The sequence below is a fragment of the Puma concolor genome, chromosome C2 (genome assembly GCF_028749965.1).
Source record: "Puma concolor isolate L17-30 chromosome C2, mPumCon1.1.hap2, whole genome shotgun sequence".
Classification (NCBI taxonomy): domain Eukaryota; kingdom Metazoa; phylum Chordata; class Mammalia; order Carnivora; family Felidae; genus Puma; species Puma concolor.
In genome coordinates, this window is record NC_141675.1 from 6,649,372 (window position 1) to 6,668,595 (window position 19,224).

The 19,224-nt window shown below is 56.4% G+C and overlaps 1 protein-coding gene across 11 annotated transcripts in view; it reads right to left on the reverse strand.

Moving 5' to 3' along the window:
- Nucleotides 1-19,224, reverse strand: part of SCN5A (sodium voltage-gated channel alpha subunit 5) — a 93,367-nt gene that overhangs the window by 41,651 nt on the left and 32,492 nt on the right. For 6 of the 11 annotated variants that reach the window (XM_086720476.1, XM_086720471.1, XM_086720467.1 and 3 more), the window contains 9 exons: nt 17,507-17,598; nt 13,935-14,165; nt 12,192-12,255; nt 10,663-10,804; nt 9,934-10,131; nt 8,313-8,489; nt 7,288-7,659; nt 2,252-2,384; nt 1,154-1,392 (listed from right to left, as the gene is read on the reverse strand). In XM_086720476.1, the coding sequence (XP_086576602.1) occupies nt 1,154-1,392; nt 2,252-2,384; nt 7,288-7,659; nt 8,313-8,489; nt 9,934-10,131; nt 10,663-10,804; nt 12,192-12,255; nt 13,935-14,165; nt 17,507-17,598 (1,648 nt within the window). Of the gene's footprint in view, nt 1-1,153; nt 1,393-2,251; nt 2,385-7,287; nt 7,660-8,312; nt 8,490-9,933; nt 10,132-10,662; nt 10,805-12,191; nt 12,256-13,934; nt 14,166-17,506; nt 17,599-17,732; nt 17,825-19,224 lie in introns of all 11 variants that reach the window. The other 5 variants (XM_086720472.1, XM_086720474.1, XM_086720470.1 and 2 more) reach the window with 2 other exon arrangements.

Below are 19,224 nucleotides of genomic sequence, written 5' to 3' on the forward strand. Positions count from 1 at the left end.
ATAAACCAAGAGAATCCTCAACAGTCCATGGTGTAGGAGACCTGCCTGCCTGGGGTGAGGGGAGGGGACCACCTGTGAAACCAAGATAGGGCAGTATCTGTAGTAAGAGAACGCTTGGGCTGAATGACCCTCTCCTTCACCCAACCTCGGTGATGATCCCAGGAGCTCCTTTCAGAGGCCACTGGACACTTTGCCAGAGTTCACCTGGAACCCCCTGGGAATGGCTGACTGTGCTTAGCTGGGCAGAGCCCATAGGGCCCTGCCTGTCAGAGTCAGGAGACAGTAGTTACATGCCCAGCTCTGCCACTACTATGTCACCTCTTGAGCCTCAGTTTCCCATCTTTAGAATCAAGAGGTAGGAACTGATTTGATCTCCAGGGGAAAAAAACCATCAGAATTAGAACCCAGACATTCTGACTTCCAGGGGCAGTCTCTTTAATAACATCAACAGTGACAATAACCACAGACCACAGTTATCATTTATTTCGAGTGCTTACTGTTTATCAAACTCTGAGCCAAGCACATTACACACATTATCTTATTCAATTCTCATTAGCTTCCTATGAGCTTGGTATTGTCATACTAATTTTACATTTATTAAATTAAACAAATCCTTATTTTGCCAATGACTGAGACTAAGTAATTTGCTTGAGGTCACATAGTAAGAGCTGAGTCAGAATGCAAATCTGGCTCTGCCTGATTGATTCACTACACCCAACTATCCATCAGTCCATCATCCATCCATCCATCCATCCATCCATCCATCCATCCATCTTTCTATCCTTCCTCCCACCTCTCCATCCATTCATCCTTTCCCTAAGAGAACTGCCTTTTATGGCATAGGCTCCTCCTCCAATACTAATGGCCGTATCTCACGTCCCTGCATATTTCAAGTTCTCCCCCAACTCACTTTTGTTTTCTAGCCTCTGGGCATCTTTACCCCCAACTTCTCACTCTCATCTACATCTCTCAGCTCCTTAAAACCTGATCCTGACACTTCCTGCTCCAAGATGTTTTCCATGATGACTCCCACCTTCAGAAGATCCTGTTGTGCTCTGAATCCCCCCTCGCTATCCACGAGGGCTGAGCCAGCTGGCCAAGAGCCCTTCACACTAGGATGCCCATTTGAGAGTCGGCTGCCAGTGGCCCTTACCAGGTTTCCAACCTGCAGCATCTCCTCGAATTCAGTTGTCATGTTGTAGTGCTCCAGTGCCATGAAGAGCGTGTTAAGCACGATGCACATAGTGATGGTGAGGTCAGCGAACGGATCCATGACCATGAACTTCACTCTCTGCTTGATGGACATCCACAGCGGGCAGCATTCCCAGATCAGGTAGCGTTGGGCGAAGCGGGTCCAGCATGGTGGACATTTGCGGTGAGACTCTTCCAACTCTGGGGGTAGCCAGTGAGCAGGTTTGTTTTTGTGGACTGGCTCACATGTAATTTGGTATGCCAGAAAAGACATATGACTTAGCTGGGGAGATGGCAGGGCTGCTACATGACAGGGGGACCGTGAGAGGGGCACGGAAGGCCAAGGAAAGGTGTGGCTTGTGTCCTGGCCCCTTACTCTGGAAATACGACAGTGGAGGGCCACAGGGACAGGAGGTCAGGATGGATGTGGGGACAACTGGGACAAGACAGATTAGGACAGATTTGGGCTCCCTCGAGACAACAGTCTCACATAGACATGGGGACGCTCAGAGGAGGACAAGCTGAAGAGGATGAGACAACATCTGAGATAGGCAAGTTCAGATCTAAGGACACGCAAAACAGAAGAACAGACGTGGGCATCTGGGACATGTTAGGACAGATGGCGGGTGCCTGAAGAGATATGAACACATATGGGACAGGAGGGAACAAGACTGGGGAGTGATGCCAAGTTCAGACTGGAATGGCTGGGGGTTGCCTAGGGTGGGAGTGGCCGGGACAGATGTGGGATGCCTGGAATAGCCTGTGGTAGGCATGGAATGGCTGGGAATAGTCTAGAACAGGCGTGCTGGGCCAGGGTGGTCGCAGGAAGGCATGGGGATGCTTGGGAGAGGACGGGATGAGACTGGTAAGCATCTGGGACAGGCCAGGACAGCTAGGGGGAGGTTTGGACGAGACACAGATGTGGTGAGGACGGACAGGCAGCAGAGACCAGAAAGCCTGGGCCAGCTGTGGGAACGTCCAAGGCAAGCCAAGCAGCTGGGGGATGTTTGGCTCAGGTCAGGCTAAGGAGGAGCGTTTGGATGACACCGGGGGTGCTGACCTTCCAGGGCGCTGGTGAGAACACTGACTGCGCTGAGTGCCCGCTGTCGCTCTCCTGGTCCCTCGAAGCCATCGGCACGTGGAGCCTGGGGGTTCAGCATCTGGGGCCTGCCCGGCTCCTCCGACGGGGTGGTCTGGGTGCAACCAGCAGACAGGCATCAGTCTGGGCGCCAGGGTCCTGCTGAACCTGGGGAAGCTGCTGGGCCTGGGGCAGCTGTCCCGGACTCGGGTCTCGGGGGCCACAGGGAGACAGGATGGGGGTCCTTATGGGACACGGATGCTGGGTTTCTCTGCTCCCAGAGAACTCCCTCCCTGTTAATAACTCCCCCATCCCTCTCGCCACTCATTATCTCCTTCATTCTCCTTTTCGTCATCTGCTCTCGTCAGTGGTGATTCTTGAGCGTGGACAGGAAACTACATGTAACCAGATGCTGTCATTATACATTAGGACATGCAAAACCAATCTGGGAGTCTTAATGGACCACAAGGTCCCTAGAGTCAAGAGCATAAAGAAACAGAAAAAAAATCTCCCGTGCTCTAAGGTGACATTAATAGAAGCATAAAGCACAATGCTTAGACACAGCTGGTGGGAGCTTCTGTGGAGGCAGCTTGGCTCTCTCGGCCAAGAAGATGTTAAATTGGCTCTGCAGTTCCTCATCGAGCAAATCTACCTTCATAAATAATTATACACGTGCACCAAAAATATATACGCAACGATGTTCACTGCAGCATGCTTCCTAATACCATAAAAACAAAACTAATCAATGGAAAGACTCCTAAGATCAATTATGGATACAACCCAACTCTGGACTCGGATACGGACAATAAAGACAACGACGTAGTCCCGTGTGCGTTCCCACGGGGGCCCCTCCGAGACGAACAGTTTGTGGAAAAGCCAAGAGAAAGGTCCGGAGGACACACACGGAGTTGTTCAAGGGAATGTTTCCGGGGGCTGGGGTTGGGAGGAGAGGGGGAGGCCAAGGAGAGGGCGGAGTTGCCCTTCACTTCTGCACTTCTGCGCTGGGGGACTTGGTCGCAGTGCACCTGCACCGTTTTTGTAAGTAAAACAAGCAGGTCTAGAGATGGAGACGTGGTGTCTGAGGAGGGGAGGCGGCAGCAGGCACTCTGGGCTGGCTCAGAGCCCCGCCTCTCAGCGCCACGGGGGGGAGCCCACAACACCGCCACGGCGGCACGGCCCTGCGTGACCAGGGTCCACGAGCCCGAGCCGGGGCTGCGCAAGGCACCGGGCTGTTCAGCATGCAATGGTGAGGCTCTACGACCTCTGTGGGTCGGAAACAAGATGGCCTGGGCTCCCCCGGGCAGCAGAGCCAGGGCCTGGGGTGGCTACCAAATCCAACTGCGCTCAGGCCAAAGTCAACCTTTGCGATCGGTGGGACTGGCCTGAAATGTTGCCTCGGGAGAGAGTGAGCTCCCCAGTCGGGGAAGTACTCAAGCAGAGGCTCCTGAGAGGGCCGCGGGGGCTGCTGTAACAGTAGTGGCTCCGGCCCAGTGGAGCCACACACAGGACCCCCTTAACTCACAAGCATGTCTTAAATTCTGCCAGCTTCTCTTCTCCTCCTTGACACTCTGCATTAGTCTGAGTTTTCAGTTAGTGAGTATTTACTTGCTGCTCTCCCACTGTGGGGTGAAGTACCCGTCCCTGTCCCACTGATGACACACGTGCTTTGGCCAATGGGATGTCAGTGGACGTGACGTGAGCAAGAGCACCTTAAACGCCGTCTGCTTTGCTCTTGCGCTCCAGTAACCGTCTATGAACACAGCCTCCCCAGGTAGCTGCCACCCTTTCGGCCTGAGCCTCGGCACAGAGACATATGGAGCAGCGCTGAGCCTGCCCCACAGTGTGCAGACCGAAGCAGTGCTGCTCAGCCAAGCCCCACCTAGATCTGTCAAACCATGGTCAACCTGCAGATAAGTGAGCGTGAGAATAAAGGCTTACTGTTAGCCACTGACTTTTGGGGTACTTTGTTACACAGCATTATTGTAGCAATAGCTGACCGATACACCACCCTGGTGCAATCTATCATCTCTTCCCTCTATTCTCTACACAGCAGAAAGGGATTCCCTTAAAAAGTGAATCAAGTCATGACAGTTCTCTCCTCCTCTCATCCCACGCTTCCCATCTTAGAGTAAACCCACACTCAACTGCCTACAGGTGCCGCACAGTCCAAATCCCTTCTTGCTGTTTCCACCACACCTGACCCCGCCTGGCCCTCTCATGCCTCGAACACGGCAAGCCTACTCTTCTTGGGTACTTGCTGCTTCCTCTGCCTACGACACTTCTCTTCTGTATCTTTGTGGCTTGCTCCCCAAATCATTTGCCTGCCAATTTGAATGTCACCTCTTCAGGAAGGACTTCCTGAGTATTCTAAGAGCCATCCCCAACCCTCCCCCTAGCAACGTTCTGTCCCATGACCCTTACCGCTATCTGGAAATATTGACCAGTTTGCCATCTGTCTTCCTGACCACAGTGTAAACTCCATGCACTCAGAGCTCTTGTCTGTTCACTGCTATATTCCTGGAGCCTCCAACTCAACGCAGCAAGGCTGGCACTGGATAAATGTTGGTTGGGTGAATAATTACTTGGGAACCAGGGGCTTGGGTTTAGTTCTAGCTCTGCCCATAACTTGCTAGATGACCAGGGGATAGGAGGATGCAGTCTAACCTGTGGAGGAAGAAGAATGGCCGTTCCCCACCCCCATCTGGCCTTCTGGGACAGGCACTCTCATATAGACAGCTGACAGAATACATTTTCACCCTCCACCCCCTCAATCGGGATAAATTAAACATGAGCTGTCTGTTGGGCTGGCCCTTCTTCCCCTCTCCTGTGTTGGCTGAGCACCCACTATGTGCCCCACACTGCACTCTGTTTTCAGACTAGAAGTGAGCAGACGTGTCTCAATCCGATGCCGCGGAAGCTGCGAAGGCATTCCCAGGGGCCTATGCCTGCTAATCTCTTTAACTTTACAACGTCTCCATCCTGGTCTGCTAATTCCTTTAACTTTGCAAATAAGCCCCTTGGCCTGCTAATCCCTTTGAGGTTACAAATGGGCCCCACAGAAGTGAGAAAGGGTGAAGTCAGAGTTCCCAGTAATGAAGTGTTTGAACTTGGATTCCTCCTGACGTGTGCAGCACAATGAGATGATTTTCTCCCTAATGAGATTAGGAAATTCTATTAGTGTTCTGGGCTGCTGAATCTGATTCCACAAGGCTGAGACTCCAGGGCTGGACCTGCTGGGGGGCGGGGGGGGGGGCGCCTAGACCACCAGGATTGGGTGTTCCTGGGAGGCCTGACATCCCGCCTTCCAGGTGATGGCTAGGGCCTTCCCAGGCCCTACCAGACTCTGTGATCTGCCCCCAGGGCACTCCCAGGACCCTGTCCTTGACCCCCTGCTCCAGAGGAGTGTGAGGGCCTCTGGCATACTGCAACGCACCCCAGGAATCTTTACTCCTTCCTCCTCGATAGTAATGGCAACAGATAATAATTACTCGAACCTGAGGCAAGTACAGGTCTAAGCACCAGACAGGTTTTAACCCTTTTCGTCCTCACCACAACCTGCTGACGTGGATATTATTTTATTTCCACTTAAGCGATGAGGAAACTGAGGCACAGAGAGATTCGTTAACCTACATCAAGTCCCGCAGCCAGAGCCAATGTCTGAGCTGGAGCAAAACTGGCCATTTGGCCGTGAGGCCTCTCTCTTCAGCCCCACCTTCACCTTCCTGATCAAGGCTCTGGTCTTGTCCTAGCTTCCTTAGAAAGTCTCCCCTCCCCCGTCTCCTGCAGGCCCTGGCGTATAAGCCACACATTTGCCCTTTTCCTGGGTGGGCTGCCCTGGGCACTGTTGGGGGGGCAACGGTCAGCAAGGACACTCCAGGGCTGACTGGGCAGTCATCGGTCGGTCACGGGCTCAGATGACCGAGTGATAAGAGCTCTGGCTGGCCTTTCACACTTTGGCAGGTCCCTCCACTACCTTTTTGATGGTAACTTCAACTCCTTTCTTCTTTGCTCCCTGGGTTCCAGCTATTCTGACCTCATGGCATTTCCTTCAAAAGGGTGGGCATGCTTCTGCCTCAGGGCCTTTGCATTGGCTGTTCTCTAGGCCTGGAGCATGCTTCCCTCAGATGCTATAATGATGGTATATTATTATGACATTATCACAGCATCAGCAGGCTCATGATGTCCTGATATCCATAGCCACGTGAGCCCATTCATCCTCACGACAAGACGAGATGGGTGTTTTAAATTCGTTTTACAGATGACAGACATACAGAGAAAGAAAGTAACTTGCCCACTGCCATTCAGCTCGTAAGCTATGAGCTGGGATTCAAACCCAGTTTGTGTCCCGAATCTGGGTGCTATATCACCCCCCCCCCCCAGAGTTTCAGAAAGCAGCCCCCGGCTCCCACTCTTGCCTCCTTTAGGTCTTTGTTTAAATGCCTCCTCATGAGTGAGGGCTCCCGCTCTTCCACACTTATTTGCCCTCCTACAACAGCACTTCTTAGTTGGGCTAATGTTGACCAGTTTGTAAGTTACTGAAATATTTCAGGCTTGGTCAATAACTGTTGCCCAGAACCCTGTAAGTAACCCCTTGCCACTCCGGCCCCTTTCCCAGAACCCCCTGCATTAAGCAGGATCCAGCAACAATACGGGCTGATAGCTGGCACACACGGGGCCTCCAGGACACGAGTCCTGTGTCACCATGGCATCTCGGTGCCCGAGCTTTACCAGTTGCTACATATTTAACTATTACCTCCGTTTATCAACGTTATGTGCCACGTATACATATATACCTATTTTTCTTCTTTCGTTGATTTTTGCCTGTCTGCCCCCATTATCATGGAAAATCTGTGAGGGCAGAGATTTTTTTTTTTTTTTTTTTTTTTTGCTAGGTTTATTCACCCCCAGAGCCCAGTATACAACAGGTGCTCGGTATATATGAGTGTTTTGGACCTGGCACTGGTGGCCAGTTTGGGAGACCAGATCTGCCCTGGGGCTGCATCACGGGGCTGGCTCACCGTGTCTGGGGGGCGATCCAGTATCACAGGGCGGAGCAGGCGGCTCCCCGGGGAGGTGGCCTCAGGGTCGCCTGTCCCCAGCAAGGAGACCACTCCGTTGCAGTCCACGGTGCTGTTCCTTTTACCATTGAGGGCGTGGCTGAGAGCCGAAGTCCCGGGACTGGGCTGTCCCTGGGCACTAGGCCGGCGCAGAGGCCACGGCACCAGCAGTGACGTGCGGTGGCTCTCGCTGTCCCCCGCTGTGCTGTTTTCATCATCTGCAAAATCTGTCTCCGAGCCCAGGTCTCGCCTGCGAAAGGTGAAAATGCTCCCACGGCTGGAGCGTGGCTTCACGGAGGTCCTGCTGAGGCCATGGGCGCTGCTCAGACGGTTCTGGGGGCACAGGGAAAAGCCCGCTCTTCATGTGCTCGCAGCCTATCCCTTGCCGTGTTCTCTGAGACCGAGAGAGCTTCTCAGAGCATCCGGGGCTGTTGCTGGCCACACGGGAACTGGGTGGGCTGCGGCAGGGTGCGTTCAGAGCACAATCCTGCGCTACCTGGGATCTCTGCTCACCTAAAGCTGGTGCCACGGGGCCTTCGACATTCAAGCTTACCTGGGCCTGAAGATGGGGCTCTGGCTGGGCCCGGGGAGAAGGAGGCAGCAAAGCTCCTCGTGGTGCAAAGAGGCCCGGCCCGAGCAGGACCTGGGGCGGTCGGCCAGGCACCTGACTCACATGAGCATGTCCTCGGGCCCCTCCGGTCCACACCACAGGGTGTGGTCTCAGCCCTAGTCTCAGCCCTAGCCCCAATGCTGGGGACTTAGCTGAGGTTGAGGACACCATGACACCCAAATCTAGCTCGGCTCTCTGCCCAGACGCCCTCCACTCCAAGAATGGGCATGGGAAACAGGAAGTGCTGGGAGGGGGCTCGAGGATACTCTCCTCGGGGAGCAGCCGTGAGGGGCTGTGACTGCACCAGGGGCCCAACATGATGGGCTTTGGATGCCAGACCCCCCCGGAAAGGGCTGGAGCCCCCGCCGGGGATTACCATTGCTCTGGGACCGTCCTCCGAGTCGGATTTGGGGAACCTGTCATCTCCACACTCCTCCGTCCCTGAAGACATTCGTTTGCTCCTCTTGCGTCTTCTTTCATGGGTTACTGGGGCCAAAGGGGACATCTCCAAGGAGCTGCGGGACACGGTATCCACACCCCTGATGGCGAGGGCCTGGAAAAGGTGGAAGGGGGATGTTTGGGTTATTGAGATTTTGTGCAGCGTCAGGCTAAGGCAGGCCAGGCAACTCTCAGCATCTGTTTCCCCATCAGGAAGTGGGCTTGAACGCTCACCCCAGACAAGGGCGTCACGGAGAGATGAGCCCAAACAGACCCAGGCTGTTTTCAGAGAAATCAAAGTCCCGGGAAGAGGAAAGAAGTGGCTGGTGTGGGCAGCTCTCGGAAGAGGGGAGTGTGAGGGACAGCTGGGGGGAGGATGTTGATGAGCAGAGGAAGTGACAGAACTAGAGGGCAGGAGATCTTCTAGAAGGTTCAGCTGGCTAAAACAGGGGCTGGGGGGAGGTGGCATGGGGCAGGGAGAAGAAAGTGGATGTCCACATGGCTTCTAACAGGCATGCTCTGTCATCAGCCTCCAGGACCTGTGTGTGGAACTGTGAGTAACCACGGCAGCACCGCCAGGGCTTATTTTCTGAGCTGGCTCAGGCCTCCAACCTTGGACCTTCCTCACTAGGCTACCAGAGGCATTCCTTAACTAGGATAAACTCAGCCCTTGGACACGTGGTTCTCTTTTATCTGGCATGCATAGGCTCCTTTACCCAGCAGGCATCATTTTTACCCAACAGGCACCATTTTTTACCCAGCAGGCACCACTTTTACCCAGCAGGCACCACTTTTACCCAACAGGCACCATTTTTACCCAGCAGGCACCACTTTTACCCAACAGGCACCATTTTTACCCAGCAGGCACCACGTTTACCCAACAGGCACCATTTTTTACCCAGCAGGCACCATTTTTACCCGACAGGCACCATTTTTACCCAGCAGGCACCACTTTCACTCAGAAGACACCACGGTCATAGGGAGCGCTTCTCTCAGCACGAACCACACTCACAGGGCCCACCTTTACCCGGGGGGCACTCCTTTTATCTCTCAGGCACCTCATGAGCAGGCACCGTCTTTACCTAGATACCAAAGCTCTACCTACCAGACAGCACATTCACATAAAATACCTTTATCAGCAGACACCAGCTTTACCCAGCAGGAACTGCTTTTTATCCAGCAGATGCCACACTTAAACACACCAGATTCACCCAGCAGGCACCACGCTTACAGGCACCAGCTTTATTCAGCGGGAGCCATGCCCACAGGCACGTTTTACCCAGCATGCATCACACTCACAGACAGCAGCTTCACCCAGCGTGCACTGCGCTTATAGGCCCCAGCTTTATTCAGCAGGCGCCATGCCCGTGGTCATCGGCTTTGCCCAGCAGGCACCAGGTTTACAGGCACTAGCTTCACCGAGCAGGACCTGCCTTTTATCCCACAGATGCCACACGTAACAGGTTTCAGCTTTACCCAGCAGATGTCATGCCCACAGGCACCCACGGTCAGGCAAGGGGTTGATCTGGAGGCTTCCTGGCCGCACTGCTCTCACCCACCTCATGCTCTTTCTTGAGCATCTCCATGGCTTCCTGGAAGCGCTTTTCCTTCTCCTCGGTCTCAGCGATGGTGGCTTGGTTTTGCTCCTCGTAGGCCATGGCAACCACAGCCAGGATCAGGTTCACCAGGTAGAAGGAGCCCAGGAAGATGACCAGCATGAAGAAGATCATGTAGATCTTCCCTGCAGACCTCAGGGTCTGAGGGAGTAAGGGGAGAGAGGTTATCTTCACTGGGGCCCCTTCTGGGTCATGGTCGTGGAATTTCAAGGTGTCCGGTCTGGCTGTGCCAGGGGTTCAAATGGCCACAGCCTGGGGAGGGAATGGAGCATATTCTACCGGAGAGGCAAGTGTTCTAACCCACAGAGAAGAACGACCCACACACAGGGGATAGCGTCCCACCCGTAGAGGGAGGCAGAATGTTCCAGTCAACGGAGGAAATGTTGCATCCACGGAAGGGACTATTCCATCACACAGGGTGGAGAAGGGTCCCACTCACAGAGCACAGAGTATCCCATATGAAGGAATGGGTACCTGGTCACCAGCAAAAAGAAAGTTCCTTGGCTTACTGTGTCCCCCTCCCTCGGATGCAAGCGTCCCTGTCCCCCGTTCCTTGAGCCTCCTCAACTCTTGCCAGTGGAGAAGCTGCCGGGGTCACTTCTAGCTAATCACTTGTAAGTGGGCCCCTGGCCTGTTCCCGGTGTCCCCCCCGCTGTCTGCGCACCCACGTACCTGCTGGTAGAGGCGTTCCCAGCAGTCCTGCGTCATCAGGCGGAAGAGCGCGAGGAAGGCCCAGGCGAAGGAGTCGAAGCTCGTGTAGCCGTGGTCAGGGTTCTCTCCCGCCTTCAGGCAGCGGTAACCCTCTGGGCATGTCCTGCAGTCAGACACACAGACTCTGTCCCATGCTGTAAGGGGCCCCCTCCCCCTGAGATGCTCCCTGGGCCGGACTCCTCTCCCTGGGCAGCCCAGCAGAGGCCCCACTGCTTCACGAGGCTGAGTTTCACGAACTTGGTACCGCACTGCCGGGCCTGACACCAGGACTTTTCGTGCTGTGCCTCCGGCCTGGGACACCGTCTTCCCCTTGTCCCTACCCATCTGTATTCAGCTGGGCCTAAATCCAGCTCCCTTCTGCCCACACAATACACCATCCCCGCTGCTATCTGAGTTTCCTCTCCTCTCACGGAAGAAGTGCCAAGGGCTGGCTCACAAGTCTCTTCCTCTGGCTGCTTACCCCACAGGGAGATGGGCACAGAGCAGGCATGCGGTGGGGGGAGGGCAGGGAGGCTTGGCTGAGCAGCACGGAGCCCAGGGCGAATGCCAGGCCACGGGGCTGAGGGATGGTTCTGGGGCGGACGGGCTGGGGCCTGGCCACGTCCGGAGAAGATGCCCATTTACATGACTGCGCACGCAGACAGAGTGAGGCACGTTGATGATTCGCAGGGCTCGATGGAACAGCCTCTCTGCTCAGAGGGACTGCTGGGCTGGATTCATGAGCGTGAGACGTAGAGGTGGGGGGAAGGGGGACTCGGTGAGTGGGAGGCTGCCGCCAAGGGGCCTCCGTGCCTTTTGCTAACGTCCTAAGACCTTCCAGACAATCTCTTTAGGGACAGGAAGGGCTGGAACTTTGTACTGAGGGATGGAGGACTGCGGCCCCACAGAGCCCCTCCCTCGCCAGGTAAGCCTGTGTGTCCCCTTCGCCTCACAACTGTGGCGCGGTCACGCTGACCCAGACCCCGTACGCCCAGGGCCCTGGGAGCTGCACATGGTCACCGGGCATCTCTGGGCACCACACTCAGCCTGCAGGTGTAGGCTCTGCTTGTCCCGGTGGAGAGTGTAGGCCGTTGAGGGGTAGCCATACTCACTCCAGACCCAGTGGACAGATGGGCAGGGAGGGAGTAAAAGACTGGAGGGGAAGAGAGCAGCCCTGGGGGCGGGGGGCTTCTGGAAAGGAATGGAACCAGGGTCGGGCTGGTGGGAGGCACTGTAGGCTCTGTTCGCCCTCCCTGCAGATCTGAGCCCCCTGCCTTTTTTTTTTTTTTTTAATCCCCTGATAGCTGTCTTCCCTGTGGTGGGGGTGGGGTGGACAAGATACCAGGGCTCCGGCAGGGAACAGAGGTAGGGGAAGGCCTGGGGTCAAGGGCATAGACTCAAAGCACAGTCAGTTGAGAAAGTACCTGGGGACACCTCCCCCTGCCCCCGCCTCCCTCACCTCACCTCACCCCTTCTGGGTGAGGTGGCTCCGGGGGATGGGTGCCACATACCCGGCATCAGAGCTGTTCCCACACAGTAACACGTCGGAGGTGCCATTCTTGAGCAAGTAATTTTCTGAAAGAGAAACATCCGACGGTGAAGGGCACGTGTGGCCCAGACTCGCAGGGTTCTCGGTTGGCACCCAGGGCTCTGGGGAGGTAGAGACACCACTGGTGGTCTCTCCTCTGCCCCTGCCCTGACCCCCCCCGACCCTCTGCCTGGCTAGGCCTGAGGCAATTCCAGCTGCTTCCCTGGCCTGCTTCTTGCTCCTCCTCAGACATTCAGCTGCCAGTGGTCCCCACAGTCCCAGAAGACCCAGGAAGTCCCCGCAGGGAGCTTCTTTCGTCTGCCCTGAGCCACTCAGGAGGACAACTGGGGCCAAAAGAGGCCCTGAACCAGGAGGCAGGAGCTGAGTCACTGCATGCTCTTGGAAGGCTACTGCCCGGCTCTGTCTGGGCCCACTTTTTTTTTTTTTTTTTTTTTCAAATAGGATCCACACCCAGTGCAGAGCCTGACTCGGGGCCTGAACTCACGAACCCGAGATCAAGACCGGAGCTGAGATCAAGAGTCAGACACTCAACTGACCAAGCCACCCAGGCACCCCTGCCTGGGCCCACTTCTCTGTGCACAGGTGGTGCAAGTGATACCTGTTACGTTCACCGTGGAATGCCTCGGTCTGCTCAGACAGGGCTGGGCTGGACCGGGTGACATACATGCCACCAGTCCTGTCCCCTCCTCTCTGTGGCCGTCTGTCAGTCCCCATCACCCGCCACCACCCGCCTTAGTTTTCTGCAGCAGTTCTCCAAGTGTGGTCCCTGGACCCACGGCATCAAGCACCAATCGGGGCCTGGTTAGCAACGTGACTTCCCGGAGTGCCGCCCCTGTCTACTGACTCAGGAACTCCGGGGCTGGGGCCCAGCAGCGAGCGTTTTCCGGAGCCCTCCAGGTGACTGGGACACATGGAAGTTTGAGAACCACTGCCATGCGGCCACAGCTGAATCGCGAGCAAATGGAGTCACTGCGTTTTTGTCTGTTCCTTTTTTCCAGAGTGGATGTCTGGGGTACAGAAGAGGCCCTAACTTCAGAATGCCCCTTGGCGTCCTTGCGGCCTGGAACCTGGCCTCGCACCAGTGTCTACCCTTGATCCAGGCTGACGGCACCGGGTAAGAGAGGTGCTAGTCATCAGCCTGGAGAACAGAAAACCACGTATCAGTGGAACGACAGGAGGGGCGTGCACGAAACTGTGCAATCACCGAGTTTGTTCCCACCCCCTCTCGGGGTTCTGGGGGGCACGCGTATGGAATCAACATCCTGGCACGGAACACTGTCGTCAGCTGAAACATCCCATGTCAGGCAGGCGGGGCCTCCCCTCGGAAGCCTCACACGCTACCCCAGCTCAGTACCCCTCCTCTCGGCAGGCAGGCCGGTCTTCTCCCCATTCTCGATTCTCTAGGGTCAGTCCCACCTCCAGCCACGGCAGCTGCCATCCCTTGTCTGCCTCTCCAGCTCACTCCCTCCGTCCTGTTCCTCAAGCGTCTTGCCATCGAGCCTGAGAACTCACAAGGGCAGGCCCAACGTCTGCTCCCCTCTGTCCTCTCCCGGAGGTCCGAAGGGCAGGGACTGGGATCCTGAGCACACCTCTGGGTCTCCGGGGGATCAAGCAGGGCCTGAACGGCCCCGGGGGAGGTCTGCCCCCTGGCGAGGCCTGCGAGGCCTCACAAAGCCCTTCCCCGGGCCACAGACCGAGGCTGCACCTGGGTCGTTGAGGTAGAGGTCCAGCGACTTCCAGACCAGGCCGTCGGCCTCCACGGAACCGTTGGTGTCGTTGAGTGCCGTGAAGTTGCGGACACACTTGTGCCTCAGGTTGCCCATGAAGAGCTGCAGGCCGATGAGGGCGAAGACACTGAGGCAGAAGACCGTGAGGACCATCACATCGGCCAGCTTCTTCACGGACTGGATCAGGGCCCCCACGATGGTCTTCAGACCTGGGGAGGCAAGAACGGGCAGGGGGCGGGGTCACCCACGGGCACCGTGCTCCCCGCTCCATCGGGTGGGGGCCAGGCCTGAGGGGGTGCTGGGCCAGATGGGCCATCCTGAGGTGGGGGCAGGTGAGGCAAGCCTCTTTCGGGCTTTCCAGACCCAAACCCCCATTTCCTCCACGACTGAGATTCTGCCCGGATTCCCCCAGGGCAGAAGTCCAGTCTGGCCTTGTATTTTCAGAGGGCCCCGTTCGTTTCGCTTTTCACTAGCCATATATGAAACGGGTGTGGGAAATGCTGGTTTCTTGAGGAAGAAAACCCCCAAAGCCTGTCCCCATCTGGCCGGTCCCAAGGTATGCGAGGCCTTGTCCTTTAAATGTGACCCTCGGGAAGGACAGTTAAAGGTAACCCGTGGGAGGTCCAAGCCCATTCCAGGGCGATGGAAAGGCATCAGCCTTGATCCCGGAGATAGAGAGACACAGAGGAATGTGGTGTGTGCATGGTGGGTGGGGGGCTGTCAAGAGGCGTGGCAAGGTCATGGTGGGTAATGTCCTAAGGGGTCTGTCCTGGCCATGGGAAAGGTTCACGGACAAGAAAGGGGCTGACCTAATTTGCATTTTCCTCCTCTGCCCTGTCCCTCTGGGACCCAACCCCATGCATCCCATTCCCCCAAAGCCAAGAGGCCGTGACACGTTAGTTGCACGGCCCAGCTCCCTGCAGAAGCCAGCACCACACAGCGAGGTGACAGAACAGCACGTGTAGACGCCTTTGGTCTGACACTGAGCTACTGTCCTATGACAAGTTCGAGCCGAGCACCGGGAGTGAGGGGGCTTCTCCGCCAGCAGCAGGGCCCTGCCTCCCACCCCCACTCCCCACCCCGCATCAAAGCGGCCAGATCTCAGATTAAGCTCCATCCGTCCGTCGTCCAGCCGGTTAATATGTTAGGAGCACCCGTGGTGGCCGTGCCCACAGCTGCTGTGCCCATGACCTCGAGACAGGGAGGCAGCGAGGGGCAAACGGGAGAGGGGGAGAGGAAGCCCTCCCACCGTGCCACTGGGGCTGCCGCCTGCCCACAGCTCAGAGGCTCTCAGCGTGCTCTGTGGAAATCGTCCTGGCAGATGTTGGCAACCGCCCCGGGCAGGCGCGGACCTTGCGGGGGTCCGGGCCTGGAGTGGTGGAGGTGGGTCCCCGTGCTGTCGCCCAGCACCCCTCACCTCTAGCAGAGGTTCTGGGACACCTCAGTGAGCGCGCTCTGGTCCTGCTCACCGGGCCCGGGGACCCTGCCCGTTCTGTATGTGGCGGGGGGCACAGAGCAAGGGGTAGTGGGCAGCAACCTGCACACCCAGACTGGACCCTACCTCAGCTGTTAGGCTAAATTATCTTTGGTCCAGAGCATCCAGTTCAAGGCCCAGCAAAGCACCTCCTGGTCTGTGGACATGGTGTCCGTGTGGACAATCAGTTGGTGAGGCACAGGATCCAGTCCTTTAAATAGTTGTCATTGATGACAGAGTTCACTTGCAGCAAGAATGAGTCCAATGAAGCAATGGACTTCTTTCTGAAAAGACCCAGGAAGGGAAGAGTCCCGGGGATCAACTGGGAAACTCTCCTGCCACCGAGGTTCTAACAGGCTGGGCAAAGAGCCCCAACTGTTCCGATTTCATTCCCATTTTGTGGGAGAGGAGACCGAGGTCTGGAGAGGGCCAAGGCTCTTTAAGCCTCGGCTCAGGGGACCTCCTCCAGGGAGCCTTCCATAATGCTGACCACAGCATTTTTCTAATGGCCACATTCAGAGTCTGTTGCCTGCTGTCTCACTGGATTGCTGGATGCCTCGAAGAGGTCCTGGTGGGGCGGAGTTGAGGTTGGCAGGCTTCCTCCTTTTCCCCAGGACTGAGAACTATTTTCCTCTGCTAGCCTTTCTTATAAAACAGACTGGAACTTGCCTTTTCTCAACTGCCGTGGTCAGTGTGCTTCTCGAATCTTGTGGGTATGTGATGCGAGGTTGTCCCTGGGACCCCGGAGGACAGGCCCTGAGGCTTCTGAGCATGAATGTGGGCGCCGAGGCCAATGACAATGCCTGTCCCCATGGAGGTGGCTCCGTGCACTGAGCGCAGACCGCCCCACCTGCTACTGGCTCTTAGCAGGAGTCTGGGCCACTTGCGGGGAGCATGGCAACAAGAGGCCCTGTGCACATCCCATGGGGTTCAGAGGCCAGGAGGAGCACTCAGAGGCTCAGTTTGAACCCAGCATAAGTGGGGATCCTCCTATAAGGTAATTAGCCCCACCAAAGGAGAGTCTGAACTCCTCCAGGTTGCTCAGAGCAGGGCCCCTGCCTCCCTGGGGGCCGCTACGGCTCCATGGGCCCAGATCAAGGGCCCAGGACGTACGGCTTTCCAAATCAGCAATGGACACGACCATCTGGTTCACTTACTTCTACCCTCGGCTCTGATACCTCCCCAGATCAGTGGCATCCAACCTGTCTCTAGCTGCCTTCTTAAACCAAGTGCCTTCTCCAGTTCTGATTGTGGCTGCATCCAGAAAAGGCCCTGGAAGGAACCTCTGGGCACTGCCCTCTGGGCTGTGAAATCATCATAAGCCTCTTGAGAGCCTTCCTGGATGGATGGGGTGGCCTGGCTTTCTAGAGAGACCATCCGGGCTTAGATTTCCCGGGTACAATTGCCAACATCTGTCGAGGAGAATTTCTTCCTGAGGCTACCATGCACGGTTTGCTAAACCTCTACCGCACCATGCAGTGAGGGCTGTTAGACGCCAAGGCCCGATGACACCTGTCCACAGAGTACACTCTGTCTCACAAAAGGAGGCTGCGGCGGCGGTGGCTGCTATGTCACCAGAGGGGGCACAATGTCAGACCGGGCACTCAGCCCTGAGTTTTCCTTTTTGGCTGTGTGTGTGTGTGCGTGTGTGTGTGTGTGTGTGCGGTTTCTCTCAAATCCAGTTTTTTTGTTTCCTTATTGGAGGACGATGCTTCAGGTGGAAGCAATTCATATACAAGCTTTTAGCTATTCAAAGCACTGAGTTCACTTTGGGAAGGACATCACTATCTCGGGAAGAATTTGGGTTCAATGCAGGACCTGCCAGGGGTGCCGTGTGCCCCCCTGGCATCCGTGAAGGTGGGCTTTGCCGGGGTGGGTAGCCCCGAAGAAGCTTTGTGAGGCTTTGAGGGGAAAGCCGTATCTGCCGCCGACAGCCCCCCCCCACCCAAGCTCTGGGAAAGGTATTCTGGTGACAGGCACATTCGGAGGGGCCTTCCCAATGGTTGCCTTGGCCCCCGGGTGGCTGGGAAGGCCTGAGTGTGTCCCTCCAGCCTTGGCGTTTAACCTGATTTTCACCTGAAATGACTGATATAGTTTTCAGGGCCCGGAGGACTCGGAAGGTACGTAAAGCCGAGACATTGCCCAGGTCCACAAATTCAGTTGTGTATCTGTAACAAGGGAAGGTCACACACAAGACAGTGACAACAGGCCAATAGGAGACACACGGTTGGGAGGGAGGGAGGGGAGACAGAGAGAGAGTCACTTGTAGCTGAGATCTGAGAGGCAAACCTGGGCATCTTACCTGGGATAACTGAAATAGTTTTTAGAGCTCTCAGGACTCTGAAAGTTCGAAGAGCCGACAAATTGCCTAGTTTTATATTTTCTGATACATACCTGCAGAATCAAACCACAGTTATTGGGAATTACAAAGCAGCACCTCAGCCGGCCCTCCCCCACCAGCCCCCTCCCTTCTCCCCCTCCCACAGGGAGGGCTCCGGATGGCCCAGGGCTCCCTCCAGCTTTCCTCCTCATTTCAACCCTCCTGACGCCAGGACCTCGGTGAGGTGACTTAAGGATGTCCACACGGGAAGCCCCACACAGGAGGCGGCTCTCTCGGTGACGGTCCCGTAACCGGCCCCAGGAGGCGACTACCCTGCCTCACTGTCCATGCCACTGGGGATGCCGACACGAAGCCACACGGCAGGGTCTGAGGCTGAGGACACAGCAGGGTGGATAGGGAAACCATTTTCCAGGGTATCAGGCCAGGTGACAGGGGAGCCCAGTTTCTGGTCCTGGTTTTGTTCCGCATCTTCTGGGATCTGTGATCAGCTGGTGCCTGGCTGCCTTGAGCCGTGGGATCCTCGGGTCCTGGCTGAGATCATCATGGAGGCACAGCAGCATCTCTGAGGGCCGAGGCCCCCTCAAGTCTCACCCCAAGACCTCCGGAGACTCCCAAGGATGACCCTGGGTCTTCACAGGAGGAGCGACCTCAGGACACTCGGCAGGGCCGGGTGACGGAGGCGATCCTACCTACAGCTTGGACAGACATCCGTGCGTGGTCCTCACAGGCACAGGGGGAAGGAGTCAGTCTCCGGGGGGCAGGGGACCGCCCAAGCAGAGTGTGAGGGCATGCGTGGATGGGCCACGTGACCAGGGTGTCTAAGAGCTGCGTGGACGGTGTGTGACCAGGGCCGTCGGGACCTTGGCAAGCGACTTGTGATATTTAACCAAAGAGTTCACATCCAGGGTATCTGACATTTAAGCGATGGTGTCTGATGTTTAACAAAGGACGGGGGACTCAGGATATCTGATTTTTAACCAAGTGTGTCTGACCTGGTGGCTGAGTGCCATCAGACCCAGGATGTCAGGCCAGCGAGGCCAGGTGAGTGTCAAGGGTGGGCTGATAGCGCGGCTGGAATCAGTCCGCCAGTCTGGACCTCCAGGCCCCTCCACTCGCTCAGAGCTTCTGTATCTGCTTCTGGGCTGTGGGTGTCGGCAGGGAAGGACTCGGTCGGCTGTGTCAGGGCACAGTCCTGGAGCCAGCTGGGTCCCGCCTGGTCCAGCTCGGACGCTAGGTTCACACCAGCTTCCTCCATGTTCACTCATGTGGCCCTCCCATCTTCCCATGCCTGCTCCCTCCTTAACTCACCACATCCCTTCGGAGACGGGAAGTCAGCAGACACATTCTCAGAGCTTTCCCTCTGGCTACACCAGATCCCTTCTGTGGTGTGGCTTCGGTGCCGCCCCCTGGAGCTACTTCGGCTTGTAAATCTTTCTCTGGTGCGGCAATCAGA